General features: G+C 59.2%; 11 protein-coding genes across 11 annotated transcripts in view; 6 read left to right on the top strand and 5 right to left on the bottom strand.

Annotated features, from left to right (window-relative positions):
* Positions 1 to 204, bottom strand: part of GGTG_07844 (AP-2 complex subunit sigma) — a 1,817-nt gene extending 1,613 nt beyond the window's left edge. Inside the window, exon 1 of the mRNA XM_009225674.1 lies at positions 29 to 204. Coding sequence (XP_009223938.1) covers positions 29 to 60 — 32 coding nt within the window. The 5' untranslated portion in view covers positions 61 to 204. The remainder of the gene's footprint in view (positions 1 to 28) is intronic.
* Positions 205 to 1,314: 1,110 nt separating this feature from the next.
* Positions 1,315 to 1,979, top strand: GGTG_07843 (hypothetical protein; the record flags this gene model as incomplete). The annotated part of the gene is made up of 2 exons (XM_009225673.1): positions 1,315 to 1,575; positions 1,711 to 1,979. Exons 1-2 carry the CDS (start codon positions 1,419 to 1,421, stop codon positions 1,977 to 1,979), a joined length of 426 nt encoding a protein of 141 aa, XP_009223937.1. The 5' UTR covers positions 1,315 to 1,418.
* A 128-nt stretch (positions 1,980 to 2,107) lies between these two features.
* GGTG_07842 (hypothetical protein) lies at positions 2,108 to 2,436 on the top strand (the record flags this gene model as incomplete). The annotated part of the gene is made up of 2 exons (XM_009225672.1): positions 2,108 to 2,129; positions 2,225 to 2,436. The coding sequence occupies 2 exons, from the start codon at positions 2,108 to 2,110 to the stop codon at positions 2,434 to 2,436; spliced, it is 234 nt and encodes a 77-aa protein (XP_009223936.1).
* A 45-nt stretch (positions 2,437 to 2,481) lies between these two features.
* Positions 2,482 to 2,808, top strand: GGTG_07841 (hypothetical protein; the record flags this gene model as incomplete). The annotated part of the gene is made up of 1 exon (XM_009225671.1): positions 2,482 to 2,808. The coding sequence occupies one exon, from the start codon at positions 2,482 to 2,484 to the stop codon at positions 2,806 to 2,808; it is 327 nt and encodes a 108-aa protein (XP_009223935.1).
* Positions 2,809 to 3,253: 445 nt separating this feature from the next.
* Positions 3,254 to 4,225, bottom strand: GGTG_07840 (hypothetical protein; the record flags this gene model as incomplete). The annotated part of the gene is made up of 1 exon (XM_009225670.1): positions 3,254 to 4,225. One exon carries the CDS (start codon positions 4,223 to 4,225, stop codon positions 3,254 to 3,256), a length of 972 nt encoding a protein of 323 aa, XP_009223934.1.
* Positions 4,226 to 5,205: 980 nt separating this feature from the next.
* On the top strand, positions 5,206 to 8,757 carry GGTG_07839 (hypothetical protein; the record flags this gene model as incomplete). Its single annotated transcript, XM_009225669.1, has 2 exons — positions 5,206 to 5,612; positions 5,668 to 8,757. Exons 1-2 carry the CDS (start codon positions 5,265 to 5,267, stop codon positions 8,755 to 8,757), a joined length of 3,438 nt encoding a protein of 1,145 aa, XP_009223933.1. The 5' UTR covers positions 5,206 to 5,264.
* Positions 8,758 to 8,776: 19 nt separating this feature from the next.
* Positions 8,777 to 13,847, bottom strand: GGTG_07838 (hypothetical protein). The gene is made up of 5 exons (XM_009225668.1): positions 12,009 to 13,847; positions 11,820 to 11,915; positions 11,102 to 11,766; positions 9,973 to 11,026; positions 8,777 to 9,886 (listed from the first exon to the last, which is right to left on the bottom strand). Exons 1-5 carry the CDS (start codon positions 12,145 to 12,147, stop codon positions 9,174 to 9,176), a joined length of 2,667 nt encoding a protein of 888 aa, XP_009223932.1. The 5' UTR covers positions 12,148 to 13,847; the 3' UTR covers positions 8,777 to 9,173.
* Positions 13,848 to 14,343: 496 nt separating this feature from the next.
* On the top strand, positions 14,344 to 14,565 carry GGTG_07837 (hypothetical protein; the record flags this gene model as incomplete). Its single annotated transcript, XM_009225667.1, has 1 exon — positions 14,344 to 14,565. The coding sequence occupies one exon, from the start codon at positions 14,344 to 14,346 to the stop codon at positions 14,563 to 14,565; it is 222 nt and encodes a 73-aa protein (XP_009223931.1).
* A 441-nt stretch (positions 14,566 to 15,006) lies between these two features.
* GGTG_07836 (hypothetical protein) lies at positions 15,007 to 15,567 on the bottom strand (the record flags this gene model as incomplete). The annotated part of the gene is made up of 2 exons (XM_009225666.1): positions 15,382 to 15,567; positions 15,007 to 15,260 (listed from the first exon to the last, which is right to left on the bottom strand). Exons 1-2 carry the CDS (start codon positions 15,533 to 15,535, stop codon positions 15,007 to 15,009), a joined length of 408 nt encoding a protein of 135 aa, XP_009223930.1. The 5' UTR covers positions 15,536 to 15,567.
* A 1,189-nt stretch (positions 15,568 to 16,756) lies between these two features.
* Positions 16,757 to 19,917, top strand: GGTG_07835 (hypothetical protein). Its single transcript, XM_009225665.1, has 4 exons — positions 16,757 to 16,984; positions 17,081 to 17,400; positions 17,486 to 17,555; positions 17,638 to 19,917. The coding sequence occupies exons 2-4, from the start codon at positions 17,201 to 17,203 to the stop codon at positions 19,297 to 19,299; spliced, it is 1,932 nt and encodes a 643-aa protein (XP_009223929.1). The 5' UTR covers positions 16,757 to 16,984; positions 17,081 to 17,200; the 3' UTR covers positions 19,300 to 19,917.
* Positions 19,918 to 20,071: 154 nt separating this feature from the next.
* GGTG_07834 (hypothetical protein) lies at positions 20,072 to 22,914 on the bottom strand (the record flags this gene model as incomplete). The annotated part of the gene is made up of 2 exons (XM_009225664.1): positions 20,072 to 22,347; positions 22,437 to 22,914. The coding sequence occupies 2 exons, from the start codon at positions 22,912 to 22,914 to the stop codon at positions 20,072 to 20,074; spliced, it is 2,754 nt and encodes a 917-aa protein (XP_009223928.1).
* Between the last annotated feature and the right edge of the window lie 179 nt (positions 22,915 to 23,093).

Here is a 23,093-nt window from a genome sequence, read left to right as displayed (position 1 = left end):
GGGGGAATTGGGGATCAGGGCAACATACTGGCGGTTCTGGATCAAAATGAACGACAGCATGGCTTCTCGGGGCGCATCGCCGACACTGGCGACGACGTCGGGGGAGAATGGCTGGCTGTCGGTGTGGTTGGAGGTCCAGCGGCCGACTCCTGGACTCGCTGGGGTCTGGCTTGGCGGGCTCGGACGCGACGGCGGGGCCCCGCCTGGTTTATAACCCTAACCCCTAAGATGCACTTATCCTCCTGCATCCAAGTCTAGGACAAGATTAACATTCGCATTATAGAGCAAGCTGATGGCACAGACGAGCACAAGACCAGTAAGTATGTGGCTACAGTTGAGAGTTGGACCGGGGAGCCTATCGTTCACCTAAATATCGCCATAATACTTCCGTCTAACAATCTCCATTTCCAGCTCGTAGGGCAGAGGCGTAAGGAATTTGTCAACCTCCTCTTGCCAAAACATGTTTTGCGGATTGACATGCCACGCTGTTGTATATTCCCAGTATGGTGGCATCCACCCAGCCGTTTCCCAGTCGATAATGGCGACGATCTCATCCCCTCGAGCCATGATGTTTTGGCTGCTGAGATCACCGTGAGTGAATACGGGTGTTGGCCAGGGTCGATTTTGAAAGGCGATGAGGTCGGAAAGCCCGGGGAGGCTGGAGAGCCGCTCTTTGGCAATGTGCTCAATCTCAACGCCGGATCGGAGCTCTTTGTGGAAGCCGGGTATGGTAGGGAAAGGGCCCCAGAAGTTTTTGATCGGGAGCCGCAGGTCTTAGATCGGACCCCCCGTAACATCGGAGACGCCTACGCCTGGTGGCGGCCGAATAATCCCAAGTTGTGCTATCAAGGCCTTGAGCTGGTTCAAGATCCTGGCCTTGGACGTTTCGGACCTCTGAACCCATCCGATGGAAAGTGGCTGGCCGTCAACCCTTTCCATGAGAATGTACGTGTGCCCCTTGTGCTCGAAAGCGGAATGTACTTTTGGAACGGGGATCGTGGTGTTTTGCGATACGAAACGCATGGCGTGCGCTTCCGCGAGTCTTGTGAATGCCGTTTTCTTGATGCAGAGCTTGGGCGAAATGAAAACGATGCGACTCGGGCTCTTCATCCATGGGTGAACGCGTTCCTAAGCGAAAATTTTGTGGGCGAGCAGGACCCAGCGTCTCGTGAAGAATCCAGCATTGATAGGCGCGACTTCGGGGTGCGTTACCATCGCGTTGTTTGGCTGGGCGCTGCCCACTTCCAAAAGGGAGGAATGAATCGATGTGGATTAAGCTTGTGTCGGAGAGAGGGCATGGACCGGCTGAAATGCAACGGCCGCAGATCACAAGCTTCCCTTCCTGGGGCATAGCCAAGCTTCATCGGTGGCATTACATCGATGACAGCCTCAATATCCATCATCCAGCAGACAATGCCATGATCGAGGAGTCAATCGAGGGAAGCGACCTGTACGACGCGCCGCCGCAGCCGCAACGCCGCAGCAGGCGCACCAGCGTCCCCCTCAACGATCCACCTGATTCCGGCGACGACCCGGCTGCTTTTCAGGACGGTCTTCAGGGCAAAGATAGTCCCAGTGCCCAAGAACCGCTCTTCAAGGGCACTCGGCCTCCGCTCCCTTTTCAATTAGGCGGGGCGAGCCAACCAGAAGGCAGCCGAGACCGAGGCTCGCTGCGAGGCGATTGATACTCGCCCCCGAAAGACAAAAAAGAGCATCGGAGTGGCTTCGCGAAGGTGGACGAGCTCGTGGAGACGATCCACAAGCGCTTCGACTCTCTCGAGAAGACCAATGAGAGCTTCGTTACTCAGATAAACCAACACCCGGGTAAGCACCAGAAAGACCTCGCCTCGCTCCTCGCCTTGCTCCTCGCGCAGGTTAACAGCATCCAAAGCAGCCGCGAGCAATCCCACCGCCGCGGGCACAAGGAGTCAGCCGACGCCCAACCGCGCGCGTCGAACTCTCGGCTGCGGGGGCGCTAGCGGCTACGGCATATCCGAGCTCATCCTCGACCACGGCACCGTTATGCTAGACTCTCGGTTGTCAAAAACACCATCACGAACCGCTTGGTGGCTGGCCTTGTCTGTAGCTCACACAATGGCGCCTAAAAATGTCCGCGAACGGCATCAATGGTAGATATGGTACGGTAACTACTGCGCAGCATATGAATCCCGAGAGGAATGCCTAGAGGCTATGGTATGCCTGCAACGTCTAGAACGAGCTGTAGTGCGCCAGAGCCTAGTGGCTGGCGCCGCTGTACGCGGGGCGGAACGCGTCCTTTGCGTCCATCTCGGCCTCGGTGGCCAACTTCTCGTCCCCCTGTCCGACTCGATGCGCACGACGGGGGCCGGGCCCGACGCGCCCCGTAGGGAGGACCCCGACGCGCCCTTTGTGCGCGGCGCCGTGATGGGGAGCACGCTCTGCATCCGCTTCGTCTGACCGTGGCTCCTGCTCCCGGCGGCGCTGGCGGTCGCGACGGCCGCCATGCTGGCCGTGATGATCGCCCAGGGATACCTGGAGCCCGGGCAGCCCACATGGAAGAGCAGCATCCTCCCGCTGCTGCTGTACGGGCTCCAGGGGCCGGGCCACGGCGACGGCCGTAAGAGCGACGACGACGAAGGCGGCAGTGCCGGTGGTGATTCGCGCCGTCCCGAGCTGCTCGATCTCAAGGGCGTCGAGGGGATCAGCAAGATGGTGCCGGCTAGGTTCGACAGAGACGAGAGGGCGTTTGTCACGGCGGCCGAGTGGCCCGACGTCGGCACGGAGCTGGCGGACCGCGACGGTCGGGTCAGGGTGAAGAGGCTGAGCTAGGACTCGCTCCTACAGAGTCGGTAAGGCTAATTGGGCAGTTGCTGGTACATAGGCGCGCGCAGAACATACGAAAAGAAAAAAAATACACAGTACCGGGGCATTCCCCAACGGTCGTTCACCCAAGCACTGGTTTCAATATTTTCATGTTAATATTTGTATTTTGAAGTTTTACGTGCGACAAGTGCCACCTGCACAGAAATGATTGTGCCGGCGCAAATCGCAGGATGCGACTGACAAGGTGTTAGTTAGATACGATTAATACCACTTGGTCGGGGGTTCACAAGGTCTCTAAGAAGCATGTCAAGTTCAGGATAGTATATTACAGCCTCAACACCGATCTACTGCCTCTCCTCCATAACGCCTATAAATGCACACCTGCTGTTCCGCACTTGCCCAGACCTCGAGTATTCGGCTAGCCCCCGTTGATAATTGGATCTATGAGGTACTAAGGCGAGAGCATGCCCGCAGCCACGACAAACTCTCGGGGTACAAAGCTGGCAAGCTCCCAGTTGGCGATTCCAACGACCTTGTTATCCTCGTCAAGGAGGATGGAGTTCGCTGGAAGGTAGCCGCTCTCCCTGGCAATGCCGTTGTGGGCAAAAACACGCTCGGGACAGTCCAGCCCCAGCCTTTTGCAGTTGCGCGGCTCGAGCATATCCGGGCCGCATTTGTGCGGGTCGAGCATCTTCGGGTCACAAACGACTGGCGGGCTGAGGAGCGGCGTGTAGCTCCCGCCGCGCTTCCCCTTGAAAGCCGCCATCTCGCAGGAGATGGCGCCGAGACGGTCGACCAAGGCATCCTTCTGCTGGGTCGTCATCGAGCTCTGCCAGCGGTCCTGCAGATGGTAGAGACCGAGCGTGTCGACGAGGTTGGTGACAAACAGGTAGTAGCGCCCGTCGATCACTTTGTGCGTGATAACTTCGGGGAACTCGAAGCTGAAGGATCCTTTCCGCTCGGCCAGCCAGTTCAGGGTGACGTGCTCGTAGGCCGGGGCCAGAAAGTAAGGGCAGACGACGTGGACCTTGAGCGTCACAGAACCGATGCCGAATACGCACTGGCCATGCCTCATACCACTCAACTCGAACCGAGCTCGCGGGCCCGACTCCTCGATTGGATAGGCCTTGGGCAGCGGCTCGGGGGCCTTCTCGAGCGTGTAGTAGCCGCCCCAGCGTCTGCCGGCGGGCCAGGACGTTCCGGGCGGAGGGGCGGTCGCCTCGGGGTGGTGCTTGAGAAGGAGACTTCTGGCGATGATCCAGGTCGACGGGTCGACCTCTCCGATGCAGTCCGCGACAGGGGACCTGGTCACGCTCCTGGAGAAGGAGAGCCTGTCCTTCGCGATGATGGGCTTGGGCCACACATAGCTGCCCGGCTCGCCCATGGGCGCAGGGCTGGCGTTGGCGTTGTGTTGCTGAGCCATCTTGTATGCGTCTGCGGGTTCTTGGGGTCCTGAGACGGGAAGCTGTGTGGGTTGGAGGGATATGAGGGAAGTTGAGAGGGCGATGTTGCTGTGAGCTTAGTAGTGTGGTGTGAAGGTGAAGCTCAGGGTGAGGCTGCTGTAGAGTAGAGGGACACGATCGGAACTACATGCACAAACTGCTGTACTTATACATTTTTAGAACCGCAGCAGGCCGCTCTTGAAGTGCCAGGCGGCTCCCACCGTCATTCTCAAAATTGCGTTCAGCTCAGTACAAGGAGCTATCGGCTTCGGGAACATGGCCAAATTTGAAGCAATAGCTAAACAATGGCGTCAAAGGAATTGTGCTATCACAAACTAAGCACTGATGCTATTGTCAAGAAAAATATAATGCCACAAGCGGACAATCAGCATTCCAACACTGACGAGGCGATCGAGTTGGGCCGGTTGACACAGTAGGCACGAAGCTAGGTAGCAACTCTATACCCCCGGCCACCGCAATCTCGAGCGTGGTCGGTCCCGGTACGGGGCTATAGCCTACCCTTATCTGCACATAGGTCTACGGGAGCTAAGAAAAGCGGCAACACCCGCCGCCCTTGTCAGCGCAAACATCACGCGCTCCTTCGTCGCTGGCCTGGTCTCGGACAGACACGCGGAAAACATGCCGCCCCGGATGAGACTAGGGTGATAGGTGGGAACTCCCACCGCGGACCCCGGATAGCCCGATCACCGTGCATATGGGTGCCCAAGCCATCAAGCGCCGCGTGGAACGAATGGTTTTGCCCAATGGGAATGCTGTGCGGCACAGCCACGGCCGAAAATATGCGGCTGAATGGGCTTGCCTCCCATGCATTTCTCTCTCTGTCCGAACTGATAGGTTCTGCCCAAGTGCCTGCCGCATGCTCTGGTCTTGCGACCACAGTGACCTTTGCTCCCCTCATTTCCCTCACATCACTCGACCCTCCCCTACCATCAGGAACAAGGCTGCGCTCAAGAACCAAGCAAGATCTTGTCAGACATCGGCCCTAAATTCACTTTGACGATGTCTTCTGCGTTGATGAAGGCTGGGACGCTGAAGCCCGAGATCCGGCTGGCCCAAAAGGTTTCGGAATTCGAAGCCGCCCTGTCCGACGAGCGGAAAGCGACCTTCCGTTCCTACCGATCCCAAGCGCGGGCATCCCCGCCGGATGCTGGCGACATCATGCGATTGACGGCCGAGGTTGATCGCCGCGCTGCCGGGAGAGGTTACCGTGGCCGATGTTTCGGCCCTCGCTTCAGTAATATCCTCCAGACCACCCAGCAGTTCGCGGCTCTTGGAGATGTCGTGGTCGGCGGTTCTCAGAACATTATTGCATGCGGTATCTGGTCGCTCGTGAGGATGACGCTGCTGGTAAGCCACTCACTTCCTCGGCTGATGAGTTCCCCCTTGTCTTAACGGTTTGTAGGTTGTGGCGAATTTCCATTCCTACTTCGAGAAGCTGTCGGATCTTCTCATGGCCATCGGGCGGTCTTCTCCCCGCCACGAGATGATGGCGCTGCTCTACCCACAATCCAAAAGGCTACAGTCATACCTCTGCGAATACTTCATCGTCGTTGTCAACCTCTGCCACCAGCACCTAAAGTTGACAAACAAATCGGTACTTTGCCAACTTCTATCGTTCCCCAGCGATTCGGAGTTGAAGGCCTACCAGTCAGGGACCGATTTATGGGCGTCGCATATCAAAGACGAGGTAAACGCTCTCATGGCGAAGGATCTTGTAGAGCAGGGCTCCACAACCAAAGCTCTGCTCCAGTTCTCCAAATCGGAGACGCATCGCAAAAAGTTCAAGGCCTACTCCCGCATTCTCGATGCTTGTTCCGCATATGACTACCAGAAATCTTGGAAAGAAATAAAAAAGGCGGGATATACCACCCTCCTCGACCGAACCCAGAAATATCAAGACTGGAAAACCCAGACCAGCTCCTGTACGCTTGTGTGTACCGGCAAATTGGGGTCCGGCAAATCCGTTTTGTTGGCCAACATGGTCGGTGATCTCAGCCTCTATGTTCAGAACAACCCGCTTCCGGTCGCCTACTTCTTTTGCCGGCACGACATCCCTGACAGTCTACAGGCACGGACAATAATGGGTTGCCTGGCTCGGCAGCTGCTAGGCCCACCTCCTGGTCCTGCCAGGCTTGGGGATTTGACCGACCCGACAAGTCCGGCGATGGACCTTGATGGAGTGACGAGTTTGCTCCTGAAAGTCCTACCTCCAAGAGCCTACATTGTTGTCGATGGGCTAGACGAATGCGACGACGGCCAGGCGCAAAGTATGTTTGATGTCTTACGGCAGCTCCAAGACACGTCTTCTCTTCTGGTGTGTGTTTCGTTCAGAGTTGAGCCAGGCACCGCCTCGCGGCTACGCACAATCACCCTCGCTAGGTCCAGCTTCTGGCAAATTCCCGACAACAATCCCGACGTCGGCCAATTCATCTCTGCAGAGCTAGAGAGGCGCAGAGCGTCTGGAAAGCTGAAGATGGGAGATCCACTCCTGATCAAAGAGATCGAGGATGCTCTGGTGCAGGGTGCCCATGGCATGTTCCTCTGGGTTGCTCTCCAGCTCGAGTCTCTGTGCGCCGCCAAGACAGACCAAGCAATCCGACGAGCCTTGGCCGACCTCCCGAAAGATCTTCCGAGCACATTCTCCCGCATCCTACAGAAATCGGAAGCGCTTGGGAAGGACTACCAGCAAAAAACGCTCGAGCTTGTAACCGCCGCTCGGCGTCCACTCACCACAGACGAGCTACGGGAAGCCCTCAGTGTGACCCCGGGGAATACGGATTGGAACCCGGCTCAGCTTCTCAACGACATACATTCGACCCTGGCCTGCTGCGGAGGCCTTGTCATTGTCGACGAGGAGGACTTCGCCGTGCACTTGGTGCATCATAGCGTCAAACAGTTCCTGCTTGGGTCCTCATCTGGTGTCATGTTTACCCTCAACAGTGCACTGACAACAATGGCGTACATTATTCTCACCTACCTCAACTACGGCGTCTTCGACACGCAACTGTCCACATTGGTGGCCCCTCAAGTGATGGCCGCGACAGCACCACAAAAGATAATCCAGTCCAGTTTGGGCACCTCGACCTCAGGCCGTATTCAGGAGGCCGCATCGCTTCTTTGGAAACCTCGCAAGCAACCCAAATACAACATCGGCCCTCTTCTCTTGCATGAAAGAAATCGTTCCAATCCGCACTACACGCATCAGTTCAGCTTTCTCCCCTACGCGAAGTTGTACTACTTGCATCACATCAAATGCGCTGCACTGAATGAACTTGGATGTCAAAGACTGGTTCTCAAACTCCTAAGGGAGGGGAGGATCGACATGCGCGCAGAAGCAGAAGATGGCTTGGGGCTGCGTCAGTGGGCTTACAACCACGAGTATACCATCTTCGCGCAGCTGCTGGACAAACACCTTGGCAAGATCAACATCCCCGACATGAAGGCGCCTATGGTAAAAGCCATAGAAGTCGGGGACGAAGGTGGAGTACAATTGCTGCTGGATGAAGGTGCCGACACGGAGACCAAAGACCCAAAAGGGAAAACACTGCTGTACCTCGCGGTATTCCACGGGCGCCAAGGTATCGTGCGGCTGCTACTTGACAACGGTGCCGATATGGAGATCAAAGACCCAAAAGGGGAAACACTGCTGCACCTCGCGGTATCCCAAGGGTGCGAAGGTGTCGTGCGGCTGCTACTTGACAACGGTGCCGATACGAAAACCAAAAACCCAAAAGGGGAAACACTGTTGCACTTTGCGGTATCCCAGGGGTGCGAAAGTATCGTGCGGCTGCTACTTGACAACGGTGTCGACGCGGAGGCCAAAGACCCAAACGGGAGAACACCGTTGAATTTGGCGGTAATATTCGAAAATGCGAACGTGATATCATTACTGCTGGATATCGGCGCCAATATCGAGGCCAGAGACCCAAGCGGGAGAACACCGTTGCATTTGGCGACAATATTCGAAAATGCGAGCGTGATATCATTACTGCTGGATATCGGCGCCAATATCGAGGCCAGAGACTCAAACGGGAGAACACCGTTGCATTTGGTGGCAGAATACGGGAACGGCGACGTATTGACATTGCTGCTGATCAAGGGCGCCGACATAGAGGCCACAGATGCCAACGGCTGGACGCCGCTACATACGGCGGCAGAAAATGGGCAGATAGAAGTGGTGCGCTTGCTGCTGAACAACGGTGCCAATATAGAGGGGGCAGATATTGGCGGACGGAGGCCGTTGCATTTGGCGGCAGGACACTGGAACGAGGACGCAATGTCATTGCTGCTGGACAACGGCGCCGACATAGAGGCCACAAATGCCAACGGCCGGACGCCGCTACATACGGCGGCAGAAAATGGGAACATAGGAATGGTACGGTTGCTACTTGGCAACGGCGCTAATTCCAAGGCCGAAAATTCCGAGGGGAAAAGGCCAGGAGACCTTGCCATGGCCAGAGAGCAGAAAGATATCGCGCTGCTTTTGGAATAGGAGTTCTGGAAGCGCCGGGGAGGCCAGCACCGCTTTTTCTGCATCTTGCCTTGTTAACGCAGTGCCTAGGCCCCAACGGTCCCGAAAGTGTGGAGCATTCGTGTCATTGAAAAGTCGCTCATGTGCTTGCGAAAACATTACTGTCCTTTTTTATATAGCTAGGAATGCTTTCCTAGCACATGATCGATTTCAACTACGGTAGAGCCTAGCCGAAATCGCTCCATCTGTTGTTTTACCCAAGGTTCCTGAGACAACACCAATACAAGACACTATGAAAGGTATATACCGGAATTGCCATGAGAGAGGCCAAAGAGGAAACAAAGAGAGCGAGAATGAAAGAAGGAAAAAAGACATTAAAATGACAAACTAGTTAGTCAAGATGGACGGACGGCCAAGCGTTTCGACCCAAGACCCTTCTACTCGCCCTCATGGAACACGCTCTTCCTTAACGGGCTGCCCACGCTGCCGCTGCTCGGTCCACGCTGCGGCGGCTGCGGCGGCCTTTGGGCCGCCTGGGCCGCGCGAGCCGAGAGGTAGTCGTCTCCGTCGCCGCCGAACTCGGGCGGCGACACCAGCGGCGGCGTGCCGACCAGGGGGTGGAGCTGGCCGCCACCGGGGCCCGCGACGGCCGACGAGGGCGAGACGACGGCGTTGGCCTGCGCGGCCGTGACGCCGCCGGCGCCGAACGACGAGACGGTCTCGTCCGACAGTTGGCGTAGGTGGCCACGGTCGCGGTCGCTGATGCCCGAGACGCCCGACTCGAGGCGCGACACGGGCGACAGCGGGCCGCCCTGGTCGTGCGGGTTCGGCTGCTGGTGCTGGTGCTGGTGCTGGTGCTGGTGCTGCTGGGGCAGGTCGCCGAGCGTGTCGTAGCCCCCGGGGCCGCCCAGCGGGGGCGAGTCCGGCCGCCCGGGGGCGCCCGGCTCGAGCCCCGGGTAGGCGCCGGGTGCGGGCGAGGACCTCGACGTCACCGACGCGTGGTCAGTCTGCACGATCGAGGAGTAGAGGTTGGAGCTGTGGATCGACCCGCCGTTGGTCTGCTGGTGGGCGAAATGTGGGTGCTTGTTCACGATCTCGGCTGCTGACAGAGGCTCGTGGGGAAGCTCGATGCAGGGCGAGTGCGAAGTATCTGTCTCCTTGCGGTCCCGTGATTAGTCTTTTGCTGTAGCTGGCGGGAGGTGGAGGGGGAATTAGCTGTCAAGGGGGTTTTCTTACCCATCAGTTCTGCCCTATGCGTGTCCGCCATCTCGACCGCCGGGAATGGCGACGTCGTGGTGTATGCGGTGGCTGCGGGTGTGGTCGAGGGGACGCTCTGGACCGACTTCGGGGGTATCGGCAGGCCGTTCTCCATATACGGCGTGAAGGCGGTCTCCTCGGTGGCCGTCACGGTGGGCGGGCCCTTGTGCTCGCTCGGCTGGCCGCGCATCCATTTCATGATGCGGTTGCCGTTCTCGTCCGTCGTCCCAACCTCGCTCGCGCCCGCCTGGTCGCGCTTCAGCAGATGGCGGCGTCGGTAGACGCAGAAGCCGGCAATGAGGCCAGTTATGAGGATGAGTCCTCCGATGACGCCGACCACCGGCCCCACGTAGCTCGGCACTCCCGAGCCACCGTCGCCGTTCCCGGGCAGGTTAGAGTTCGTGTTGTCGCTGGACGCCGCCGAGGCGTAAGGGTAGTACGTCGTGATCTTCTGGGTGGGGTAAGGGCTGGCGAAGGCGGCGGCCATTTCCGAGTTGGCGAAGCCCGAGGGGTCGGGCCGCTTCTGGTCGGCTCCTCCCTCTGCTGTGCCGCCAATCATGTTGAAAATGGTTGCGGGAACCCCGTACTTGGACCATTTCGCAGGATCGTAGCTCGATTGCCACGTGGCCGAGGTGAGGTTGAAAAGCTGAATCACGCCGTCCTGAAGGCACAGGTGTTCGGTAGTTGGCTGGTACCTTTGGCCCCCGATCACCATCATCAGGTCTGGGTAGGGCTTGAAGCACTTGTGGCCAACGCGCCCGTATCCCTGCCTGCCGTTGGTGACCCTCATCCACATGAAAGACGGAAGCGAGAGGATCCAGACGTCGTCGCTGAACTCCTTGGCGATATCTCGGCCATTGTAGCCCCCGTAGTAGTAGATGTTCACGCTCGACATGTCTTGAGCAGCAGCTACCACAGTGCAGCCGCGCGTCACAGCGCCAGGCCCGGTGTGGATAGTAGGTTGCCGGTACCACTTGTCCTTGGCGATGTCGTAAACGTCGACCTCGGCAGTAAACCCCTTGCTCTCAGACTCCTAGTTCGTTGAAGTGATGCGATTCAGTATGTACAAATTTCACCGGCCCGTCATCATGTTAGGGTTAAAACTTACGCTCGCCGCGGCGTTTGACGACTGAAGCCTGCCGTTGTCGAAGTCGGGGTAGGTGACGCCTCCGATGGCAATGAGCAGACCCTGGGCGCCGTAGGGAACCCAGACAAGTTCGGGATTGGCACGGCCCTTGACGTTGTCAAGCGTGACGTTGGACCACTTCTCCGTGCCATCTGGACCACTCATATCGAGAGTGATGAGTGTATTGGAGGCGTTGATGGCGTTTTCCGAATTGTTAAGCGTTGGAGTGTAGATGGGACCCCAGGACGGCGAGTGTTGACCCCCAAAGTACCATGCCTTGTTCTCCGACGGTGCGGACGCGGCGCCGCCGTATGCGAGGTAGCGCGTCAGGTTCGTGGGCAGCCTGTTGAGGAAAAATCCAGGGGAGAAGGCCGCGCGGGACTCTGGGTTGGCCTGGTAGCCACGGTAGGCGTAGACACTGTCGCGCTCGGGCGCGCTGAGGGTGTCCGTCTTGGTCAGAAGACCGCCGTATAAATAGAAGGCCTTGTCGTTGCCCAGAAGAGCCCCGTCGTAGTAATTTGGGGCGATGTTATTCCCGGCACCCGATCCAGGTGCCTTCGACAGAGTCTCCAGCACTGAGGTGATGTTGTCCGTGATATTGAACGCCTTTCCCAGCCTCAGCTTGTACATGAGAGCGAAAGGATTGTCTAAGTGCCGGTTAGAAAGGAGAGCATATTCTCAAGGTCGCTGAGAGGCTTACTATCGGCGTTTATTGGGCCATATTCCCCAGTGCTCATGCCTGGCCTCCAGCCGAGAAGGCCACCATCCAGATAGATGGTGTCCCTTAGTTGGTGCCCTATACCACGACGACACAGGTTAGTCGGGTCATATAGAAACGACGGGTCGATGGCAGCGTTGAATCCAGCTCGCCGGTTAGGCTGGAGCTCACCTCGCAGCTGTTCCCAAAAGCACATGGTTGTGTTGACCTGGTCCTTGATCCATCCGCCATGCTGGGCCTGGGTCATTGGCGTAAGGGCCAGGGCGCCGAGCAGGACTCCAGCCAAGGAGGCAGCTCGTGATTGAGGCATCTCTACTCCCGTTTAGGCCTCCGAGGCCGCGTTATTGTTGTGTGCGTCCCTGCTTTGTCGATAAGGAGGGCTAAATATGGGGAGGGAAAAGAGACAGGGAAAAGATAGGCAGCGCTATCTACGAGGACAAGGGGATATGAAGTTTCCCCCGAAATCGCGAATCTTCAACGTCTGTGTGGAAGGGAAGGAGTGAGGTGCAAGAAGATGAGTGGGAGGGGCGGGTATCACAGCTGGGACATGATGATAAACCAGCGAAGCAAGAAAAAAGGCTAGACCTCGGAAATCCCGGTCAACCACTGGAACGCAATGTAGTTAAGGCCGCATTGGTGTCTGGTCGTCAGCAGATGCGGATCAAAGAATGCCAGCCCACGAGGTCTCCCGGATGCAGAAGACACAGCGACGTCCTTTGTCCGGCATGAAAGAAGACGGAAGAGGAGCAGAGGAAGCGGGGGCTTGGAAGGACGCCTTTCCAGTGGCTTACCTCAGTTCCGGGCCCGAACTGAGCCGCCCAGAGCAGCGTGAGTGCGACGGGGCGAGGAGGGACGGAACGGATGCCTCTGCAGTGACCTCGTCCCAGACAGCAGACGGCCAACCGGAGACGGCGAGGAGCAGTAGCGGCTAGGTACCTGGTACTTCCAAGGTTCTGGATATTGCATGCAGAAACGAGAAGGTATTTCCCTGAGAGGAACGGGTGGCGGCGGTCCAGATGCAGCCAAGGGCGAGACACCTGTGTGTCTTGACTGCATTCCTCCGGTCGCAGGGATGGGTACTGGGGAATGGCAGCTGCTAGTAGACACAACGGGCAGCACACCCACATCGAGACCTTGCACGTCTTGATTTGTCGAGAGAGGCGAGGAAGTTGCCAGGGCCTGGGCTACTTGGGGAGAAGGCAGGCGTTGCAACCTCGCACCTCGCTAAGTATGGTACCCTTAGAATCAGCACTCCTACTCTGTCCCCGTAGTCACGATGCATGACCGCCAGCGGCCCCATAGGCCCCGAGAAGTACCCGAAATTTCTGGGCGCCCCTCACGGCCAGCCTTGCCGCTGAGTAGTGGATGTTTCTCTGTTCCTCAACCGTCCAGTCGGGACATTTTTCCTGGCCTCTTTCACAGACAGCCCTAGCCGTCCAGCTGCTTGTTGCAGAAGGTAAGGGGAGACGGGAGACAATTCAACACAAATTGGCCGTCTGGGATAGCTGACGAGAAGAACCCCTGGGTGTCTGTTGGTGTTGGTCATGCAACGGCCTGTGCCCTGGGCGCAAACGGGAGACCGTGCCCTACTATGCTGGCTGGTACTGGCGGCCCTTTTCATCCTGGCAATGAACTAACTGCCCGTTCCCCACTGGCGTGGTCCCTTGTCCTTCCCTCTTCTCGAGTGGCACAGTGGGTGAGTGGTAAGATGTCGGTCGGGTCAGGCCAAGGTTGCATTCTTTGGGCTGACTGCATCTGCATTGTACCTTGCCCAACGACACGTGCAGCGCCAAGGGTGGCAACGAGCGACTTCTTCTGGGCCTAGATGAGGTTGTCTTTGTCGGGCCGTCCGCCGGCAAAAGGGAAGCAAGGCGGAAAATAAAGCCAGCGACGACGGCCCCCAAGGAAAAATTCCATGTGCTGACGAGGCAAACGAGTCTGGGCATCGACGGTGCTCTTTGACGAGCTTATGGTGGCCAAGACGAGCTCAAAGGCGTCTCGCCGTCCTCGGCTTCCATCCTGGTAAACCCCGAGTCAAGACGACAAGACCCTGGGAGCCCGTTGGGCGATGTTGGCTTCGATACATGGTCTGAGCACAGAGGCAGGGCGGTGATTGCTGTGAAGAGGGGGTGAGAAAAAAAAAACAGCTCAAAGCTCCTCTGAGATCCAGAACCAACGCGATCAATTCATTTGCTGGGATGGGCGATCAGCGGGGATGTACAGCCTAGTTGGCTGTGGCCCCACGGCACAGCATCTTTATTGACCCACCGCAACCGACTCCGCTGCTGGATGGTGGGGTATCGCGGAACAAAGGAAAAAGTGAGAACAGCAAGCAAGCCCAGCCACCGGCTTCCGTCGCCCACCTCTACCTCACGAAGCCGCACTTGCTCAGCCACCAATCCTCTTAGCGAGCGCAAGACGAGCTTCCTTGTTGGGAAAACGGAAGAACTGATGTCGAGGTCCACGGAATCGCTAGTTCTGTGCTTTCTGTCCAAAGCTGATCACTATGCCTTCAAACTCGTTCGTCAGCAGTTCAGACGACGCGAGATTGCCGCTGGTTCGGGAGCTTGACGACGGGAGCGTGCAGAACACGTCAAGCCACCCGAACCCCACAGAGATCTCGAACCGTTCAAGCAAACGGCGTGTCGGCGTCTGTAGCGATAGGCCGGGCTTTACGAGTGGTCAACACATTGCCAGCCTTGCCCTATCGGGAGATGCTCTGGGCTGAAAATAGGTCGGGTCAGGTGCCAGCCCAGGATTCTTGCCCATGCACATCATCCACATGTCGATGCGCTGGAGCGCTAGCGTCCCACTGTCGGTAGGTTGATTTATCTGTGCTGACTATTAGTTACCCCTCACCACGTCTAGGGGCCTTGCCCACTCGATGGCTTGGGAGAGAGGGGAGAACCGGGTAGGTAGGTCTTGCATGTTGTAGATATGTACCTAGGCAGGTAGTTCGTTGCGTTGTGAAGACAGAATATCCTTGGGGAAAAAGAAAAGAAAAAAAAAGAGTATAACGTCACTGTCTCGAGCGCGAAAAAGCAGCGAGCACCATAGCAAAAAAGGAGCTACTCAATTGTCGCCCGGGTGCCTCGTCGAGAAATGAGCCCCAGGAGTCGGTCAGCTCAGGTCTGTGGAACTCCAACTCCAACCCCTGCACCAACACACGTTACCACTGCAGGGGCCCTGCCACCGCAGCTCTTGGCCCACAAGCTACCCTGGTCGCTGGCTGGCCTGTGCTGAGTCGCCATCCCGACCACGACCTCGATTGATGGCAGCCTTGCCGACCCTGGCTCTCTTGCCCAACCTCGCCCCCTCCTCTCCCACCCGCACACCCGCACCCCGCCGCGAGCAGCACATGGCAAGCGTCGCGCCTCACAACAATGGAAATGTCCGAGATTCGCCTCTGCGATCGATCAATAGCTGTGCCTCCCAATTTTCTTGTCGGTAAGCTGACACGATTGGAACCCCAATTCGGCCAACGCCGAGGCTTAGGGGACACGAAGATACGGATACAGACGTAGACACAGACGCAAACACAAACGCACATCCAGAGACAGTCTGCGAGCAGCGGCCTGCGTCGCGTTGCCACCACAAGAAACCTTCGCTCCCACCATAGGCACTGTCTCGCTCCGAAGGTGGCGGTTGTCCTCCCCACTGCGGCACCGATAAACCGACCGAAAGAGCATTTTTACCATGCACTATTTGCCGCTACACACCCTCCCGGCCATTAATCGGACCTTGATAATGGCCAAGCCGCTTACCTACCTACCTAGGTACCTACCTAGGTAGGTAGGTGCTCAAAGGAGGGAGGGGCCAGGCAGCCTCAGCGGCCAACGGCCTGTATACGGATACATCACCCACCGCTGATGGAAGCAACCCCACTTTCCCGCCCTGCAAAGAGGTGCACATATTGCTCTCCCCACCACGGCAGAGGAAGCTTCGCTGCGTCCTGGCCTCCCATAGGTCACACAAGCTCCGGTGCAAGACGGGTGGGTGTGTTGCACACCCAGCTCTCCTGGCCGGCCCCAGGAAGCTGCTGCCGTGGACCGCAGTCGATATGGCAAGCTCGGAGTCCGTCCCGTAGTCATCCCAGCCAGGAACCAGCCTCCCCTTTGGCAAACAGGCCTGTCATCTGCAGGAACACTTGACCGTTGTACGCGGTCTTGTTACTTGAGATAGCATGGCTGTGCGCATTATCTCTCCCTACCCCTGAGTTCGTCTCAATTTCCCTCCTGTGACCCTTTCTCAACCAACATGCAAATTCTATTGCCCTGTGCCCCGAGCGTCAGATCTGGCTGTTGCCAAGGAGTCCCACCAGAGCTCTTTTTGTGTGTACAGCCTCATCTATCGAAATTGCTGGCAGGAACAACAGACGGTCCCGCCAGGGCAAGGGTCGTCCCAGTGATGACGAGCAAAAATCGGTAGTCGCCCATTTTTAGCCCTTGTCGCCAAGTGGCCGTGAGCAGCGACACCAGAGTCCAGCACATCCAAGGATGGAGCTGCATGGGTACGATGTGACGCTACACGCCCTGCCGGCACGCCTCTTCGCCCTTTGCCCATCCCGCTCTCCACCAACGCCACAGGCCATTGCCCATCTCCTCTCCCTCTCAGCCCATCCCCCGCTCACCCGTCCCCGTATTGGTATTGACCGTGTACGGCAGCCGCAGCGGGCGGTCTTGATTCTACGAGGGAACAAGGTTAGGCGACATGGGTGTCTTGATGGATCACACCCTGCCTGCCAAAGCGGCACCACCCCCATCCTGTCTGTCCGGCACCTACCTACTCGTTGTAGGTCCAGTCCCGAGCCTGGCAGCCTAGGCCCGCACTTTGCATGGTGGAAATTTCCTGAGCTCCCCACTGAAACCTGCATGCGAGTGCATACGTCCTCTCCTCGGGAGGCAGACCTGCCAGGGGCGCAGCAGACAGCTCATCTTAGCGCTGGTTGATAACTGCGCGCCGTCCTGTTCTCCCGGATCTGTGGACACCTCCTTTCCTCTACTTCTCGCCCTCCGCGACAGTCTGGTCCAAAGAAACCCGTTTGGGTCTCCGTCACAAGCCGTTCTCCTGCCACAGCCTCCATTGGCTGCTCTGTCGTGCTCTCGACAGAGTGAAGCGGCTGTTACGGCTCTTGATATCCTCATTAGGTACGACCCACCACCGCAGACCTTGCTAGCTAGCTACCTAGCCAGGGTGCCCAAGATGCCTCCCACTGACACAAAATGCATCTTTCCATGTATCAGGAAATCCACTCGCTTGCCCACACTCGTTCTGTAGTGGCCACTAGGAAGACGAGACTAGCTGTGATACAGCGAGTTTGACAGACTCTTCATCAGTTCGAACTCGTCGCAGCCCCGTCCTCCATGGTGCACTCGTGGCGCCCCTGGGCCATCGCGGCCCTGGTCCTAAGCCCTCTCGTTGCTGCAACGGACCACACAAAAACCGTAACGCAGACGGTCAGCGACGTGAAGACTGTCACTGACGTGAAGACTGTCAGCGATGTGAGGACTGTCACCGACGTGAAGACTGTCAGCGATGTGAAGACTGTGACCCAAAGCGTTCAGTAAGTCGAGTCCCCGATATCGCGACCCCCCTGTGAGAAGAGGCAATACTAGCCAGAAAGTTCGGGTCTAACTCGCGCCGTACAGCGTGCCTACCACCAAGGTTGAATGGGCCACCACTATCATTCCCACGACTGTCACGGTGAAGAAAACGGAGGTAAGATGATGGCGTTGCGACTGTCTACCTACCTGCTCCCTTTCTCACTTGCTGGCAGATTTACTGACTGATATGCCTCTAGACCGTGAGCAAGTGCTCGGTTGTTCCCAAGACGTACATGGAGAATGGGCAGTTGGTTCGCAGACATGACGAGACCTGTGTGGTGGCAACCGTCGTCTCCACCCTGACGATCGGCACGACGTACACGACCAAGGTCCCTACTACGGTTCAGACCACGGTCACTACCACGACTACGAAACCCGAGACGAAGACGACAATCACCACCAAGGCCACAACGGCTACTGCGACAACGACGAAGCCTTTGACCGAGACTTCGGTTATCATCACTACACAGCCGCCTGTGACAAGAGTGATCACCACTACGTCGCTGAGCACGCGGACTATTACGACTGTTCAGCCAGCCATCACCGTGACTATGACCAAGGAGGGACAAACTGTCGTGACCACTCTCCCGGCGGCGACCGTGACTCGGGTGGAAGTCATCACGCTGAGGCCTGAGACCCAAACTCTCGCGACAATTACCGTCTCGCCAGCTCCCGCCTGCCCGGCTCCCACACCGTCTGGAGCAAGGAGGGTCATTGACACCCCGAAGAATTTCAAGTGGGGCTGCGCGCCGGGCTATGTATGCAATCCTCCCAAGCCTGGTGGCTGCGCGGTCTGGGATAGCGCTCCTCCCGACGACTTCGCATGCGAGCCACAGCACTGCATCCAGGCGCCGCCCATCAAGCCCGTGCACTGGGCTGAGAACGAGACGGGCTACTACCCGCCGGCCGAGGGCTACTTCAACCTCGACCCCCGGGCCTTTGGTCTCAGCACTGGCATCTTCGAGAAAATCGAGGTGATTAAAATGGTGGATGGGGAGACGCAGACCATCACTACCGGCATCTGGACCTCGCAGGCCTCACTGAGTGTCTATCCGCCTCCAACACCCTCGGCAGATGCAGTTCACACTTACAAACCCAAGAAGCGGGGTGCCGCGCCTGTCTGGAAGCCGAAGAACCAGTACAGTAGCAGATCGTTCAAGGAGCTGCTAAAGGCCGCCAAGCGGGGCCTGCTAAAGCGCCAAGTAGCCTTCGAGCCCAACGCACCGATATCGCCGAGATGCTTCCAGTTTTGTAACAATGCGTTCCGCGAAGCTCAACGCCGCGGTAAGATACCTGAGCTTTGCGCACCAGGGTCGGCCTTCAAGGGTGAACTAGCGACTTGCTTGGAGTGCAGTGACACTCAGCTTAACACAACCATTGGTAGTGGTGGCAGAGTGTATCTGGTCCAGGAGTTCGTCGGATACCTGAGCTACTGCGATGACGTCGGGGACCCCACCACAACCGCGGGCACCAATCCGGCACCCCAGGTCTCTACGACAGATGTCACGACGACGGGCCAGGGAACGGGCATGAACACCAGCGCCCCGGTCCCGATCTCAACTTCCACCACCACCACTGCCTCTTCGACGAGTGCCAACGTCACCAGCTCAAGCTCCTCGTCAAGCAGCACACCTACGTCAACGTCTACGACAAGTAGTAGCGCGTCAATCACAAGCTCGTCTTCATCCTCGAGTATCAGCACCAACACCAGCACTTCGCTCCCGATCGGGACCATCTCCAGGCCTCCTGGAACCACCACCAGCAGGCCCCCGACGGTGCCAGCGGCCGGTGCCTCCTCTTGGCGCCAACCCACCCTAACGACACTCTTCTTACTTGTCGCAACCTTCTTCGCCTTATGAGGGGCCAGGTGATAAGGCATTCATTTGCCCTTGGGCCTGTCCTGTGTAGGGATGTGTCATGGTTCTCCAGCCACGCCCTTGGTCCGCTTTTAATGTTTATTTGGTCGTTCCTTGCTCATCACCCTTCACGCTCCTTGGTCCTATTGTGGTGTCCATGGGCACTCCTTTCTGGGCTCACAACACCGTCGGCATCTGGGCTCGCACATTCATTTTGACTGGGCTATTCCACGTTTGGGCTTATGCGTTGATTTTCCTCGCTCTGATTTCTTGTTTTGTTTGCACCTGAAAAGATACCCTTTGATTCTACTCGCTCCTTGACACACGCCCATGCCACAGCAACAGTCTTTTGCGCAGAGTCTGCACAGAGCTCTACCTGCCCGGGAGGCTGCGGCTTATGGATACACTTGGGCCTAATTTTTAAAGACTATTGATGGTTTACGATTGCAGGTTTAGCCGGGAGGAAGAGCATTGCGCCGGGGGGATAGAAACAAGGAAGTTGGATTGTAGAAGGAAATAATAAATCGGGCGTCGTTGTAATGACGGAGTTAAACTGAGTGATTGAGACGCGCGACAAAGTACAGACCAGGGTAAAAACAACCAAGATTGGAAGAGGCAAGCAATCAGACACGAGCTCGGATCTGCTAATGAGAAGAAGAAAGAAAGACAAAAAAAAAAGACAAACGACAATATCGAAACGTCATGCCAGCCATCCCAGGCACGCAGTTCTGGGGGTGGAGCAAGTTCGGACAAAGTGATAATGACGGCCTTGCTACTAGTCCCTCAAGGCCACCCGGTCCATGGGGTCCAAGCCGGGGGGCCAGCGGATCTCACGGTGGACCGTGTCCCTAGGCCCGACGACGCGGTCCTGGCAGGCGAGGCACATGTAGGCCAGGTGGTCGAGGCCGTCGTAGGCGCCGCGCTTGTCCAGACGCAGGTTCTGCATCCAGGCCATGGCCAGGGGCGCGGCCGGGTCCGCCATGCCCTCGATGGTGACGAGGTCCTGGGCGACGGCGCCGGCGCCGGCGGGTGGGGGCGGGAGGCCGCCGCCCTTTTTAAGGCAGCGCGGGCACACGTTGCCGACGCCGTAGACGGTCAGCACCCACTCGCGCTGCAGGCCGGCGGCGCGCACGACGGCGTCGGCGAGCGAGAGGCGGTGGTGCTGGCACAGGGTGCGGTACAGCAGCTTGGCCGAGCACGAGCAGCCCGTGACGGCGGGCAGGGGGCGGTCGAGCGGGTCGAGCGGGTTGCCGCCGCCGCCGCTGCCGTCGGGCATGAAGGCGCCGTGGCCGTCGGCGTCGGTTGCGCTCACGACGGCTGCCGCGGCGCCGTCCTCGCCGTCGTCGTCACCACGGAACCAGACGCGGAAGCCGCTGCCCTGCCAGGCCGACTTCTTGGCCAGCCCCGCGGTGCACGTGGCGCAAAAGTACATGCGCAGGTTGAGCGCCGTCTGCAGGTGGCCGAGCCCCTGGTTCCCGGGGTCGAGGATGGCGCGCTTGCTGGAGATGTCGCAGGGGTCCTCGCAGACCCAGTAGTGGTTGTTGTTACCGTCGTCGGGCGAGGGCTGCTGCTGCGGGTGGTGGTGGCGCGCGTCCTCGCACCACCGGTCCGTGTCGTTGCCGCACGCCGACGGGTCCGGCCACGGGCGGCGGGGCTCGCGGCACCTCATGTGCGGGCGCAGCCGCTCCTCCTCGTCGTCGCGGGACCCGCCACCACCAAAGTCCAACAGGCACGGCAGGCCGATGGGGTCCCGGACCCTGACGGACGTGAGCGGGAGCAGCTGGCGCGGCGCAATGTCGTACTCGGCACCCACGGGCTCGGCGGCGCGGCGCGCGGCGGCCGGGTCGTGGCCCAGACGGGCGAGCACGTCGGCGCGCCTCAGGAGCAGGTGGTCGGGCCGGACGGGGAGGTCGACCAGGCCCGGGTCGTCGAGGTGCGCGTCCGGGTTGGCCTGCAGGCGGGACAGCGCGTCCGTCTGCCGGAGCGTGCTCCGGTTGTAAAAGTTGGGCTGGCCGGCCGAGAGCAGGCCCACATAGGGCCTGCCCTCCCCCGGGTAGTCGTCGTCGTCGCGCCCGTACGGCCCCGGCGTGATGTAGGCGCGCGGCGGCAGCCGCCGCACGATCGGGCCGTCGAATATGGGGTCGACGAGGCCGTCTTCGGTGAAGTGCGGAAGGAAGTCGTCGTCAAACGTCCACGGCTGCGAAGGCCCTTGAGGCTCCCTGCCGTAGGCTTCCCGTTCCGCGTCCGTCATGATCAGGTCGCCATCTGCATCCGCAGCGGCACCTCCAGCGGCTCGTCCAGCTGGAGGCAGCGCTGCGGCAGGCGGCGCAACAGCAGGCGGTGCCATGGGCGCAGGGGGAGGAAGACCACCACCCAAAGCGGGATCCAACAGAGCGTAATCAAAGCCCGGAGCAGGAGGCGCAACCGGCGGCGGCGGCGGCAGAGCCGGACTAAAGCCAGGGCCCACGAAAGGAGACGGGGCAGGAGCCACGGCCGGCGCGGGAGGGGCAGGCGGCGCGGGGGGAGGAGGCGGCGGTGGCGGCGGCACATATAACGCATCGGCGACCTCCCGCACGGTTACAACCGGGGCGTCGTGCTCCTGGAAGCCCGGGGGCGCGTGGGTGCGCTGCCTGAACCTGTAGACGTCGCGGTCCGGGTCCAGGCGGCGGCAGCCGTAGTACTTCGGCCACGTCTTGGCGACGCGCAGCTCCATCGGGTAGGGCGGGCCCGGGACCTCGGCCCTGGGCGGGTTCTTGGGGACCCCGAGCTGCCCGTCCCAGCCGAGGGCCTGGAAGTACAAGGGCTGGTCGTCGCCCGTGGCCGAGCCTGGGGCGAAGGTTAGCGCCCGGGCCCCGCGGTCGCACATGTCCTCGCCGTTCTGGGCGCACGAGATGCAGAACTCGGTCCTGTCGCAGGGGCGGTTGTTTTCCTTGCACTGCTCGCACTTGACAACTCTGAGCTTGAACAGCTCTCCCGTGCCCGCGTACTCGGGCCTGGTCGGGTACTGGGTCTGGCCGTCTTGCGAGACGCACTGAAGACCCCATGTTTCGCCTGCAGTGTGACGCGTTAGTTTCATTTGCGCCAGGACGACAAAAGAAGGCTCGGATAGACATGTCCAGGGAGTTGGGTAAGTGACTTACACCGATCACAACCAATATTTGTCTTTCTCACATCGCAGCCAGCGAAGTGGTTTAGCGAGCAGAGCTTGCATGGAGCCTTTCCGCCGCGCGCACCCGAAGGCCCAGCACCCGCTGCGCCCGCGGCCAGAGGCACAGCCGGAGCCGGAGCCGGAGCTGGAGCAGCAGCAGCACGGGCAGCACCACGGGCAGCACCACGGGCAGCTGCACGCTCCTCACGACTAAGGCGGTGAGCCCCTGCCGGCCCTGGTCCTGGCCCTGTGGCGGCAGCGGCGGTGGTGGGGGCAGCGGCAGGGGCAGCGGCAGCAGGGGCAACGGCAGCGGCAGCGGGAGTGGCAGCGCGCCGAGGCCCGAGACGGCGGGTGCCGGTGGTGGCCACGGCCGCGTCCGCGTCGGCCGCCGCGGCATCGTCCTTGCTGCGATCCCAGTTGGCTATCAGCTCGTCGCCAACGTGGTGCTCGGGCTCCCATGAGTTGTACATATCGCCGTAGCCGTGCCACTTGAGCTTGAACCGCCGCGTGCCGTCGGGTTCCGTGTCGCTCTCCAAGATCCTTTCCACAATGTACTCCCGATTCGGGTCGTGCACCACCCTCTTCTTCCGCTTCTTGCCCGCCGGCGCCGCCCCGCCGGCCTGAGACCTTTTTCGTCTTGCGCCCGTCC

The sequence above is a fragment of the Gaeumannomyces tritici genome (genome assembly GCF_000145635.1).
Source record: "Gaeumannomyces tritici R3-111a-1 unplaced genomic scaffold supercont2.4, whole genome shotgun sequence".
NCBI classification, from domain to species: domain Eukaryota; kingdom Fungi; phylum Ascomycota; class Sordariomycetes; order Magnaporthales; family Magnaporthaceae; genus Gaeumannomyces; species Gaeumannomyces tritici.
This window is presented reverse-complemented; position numbering and strand designations above follow the sequence as displayed.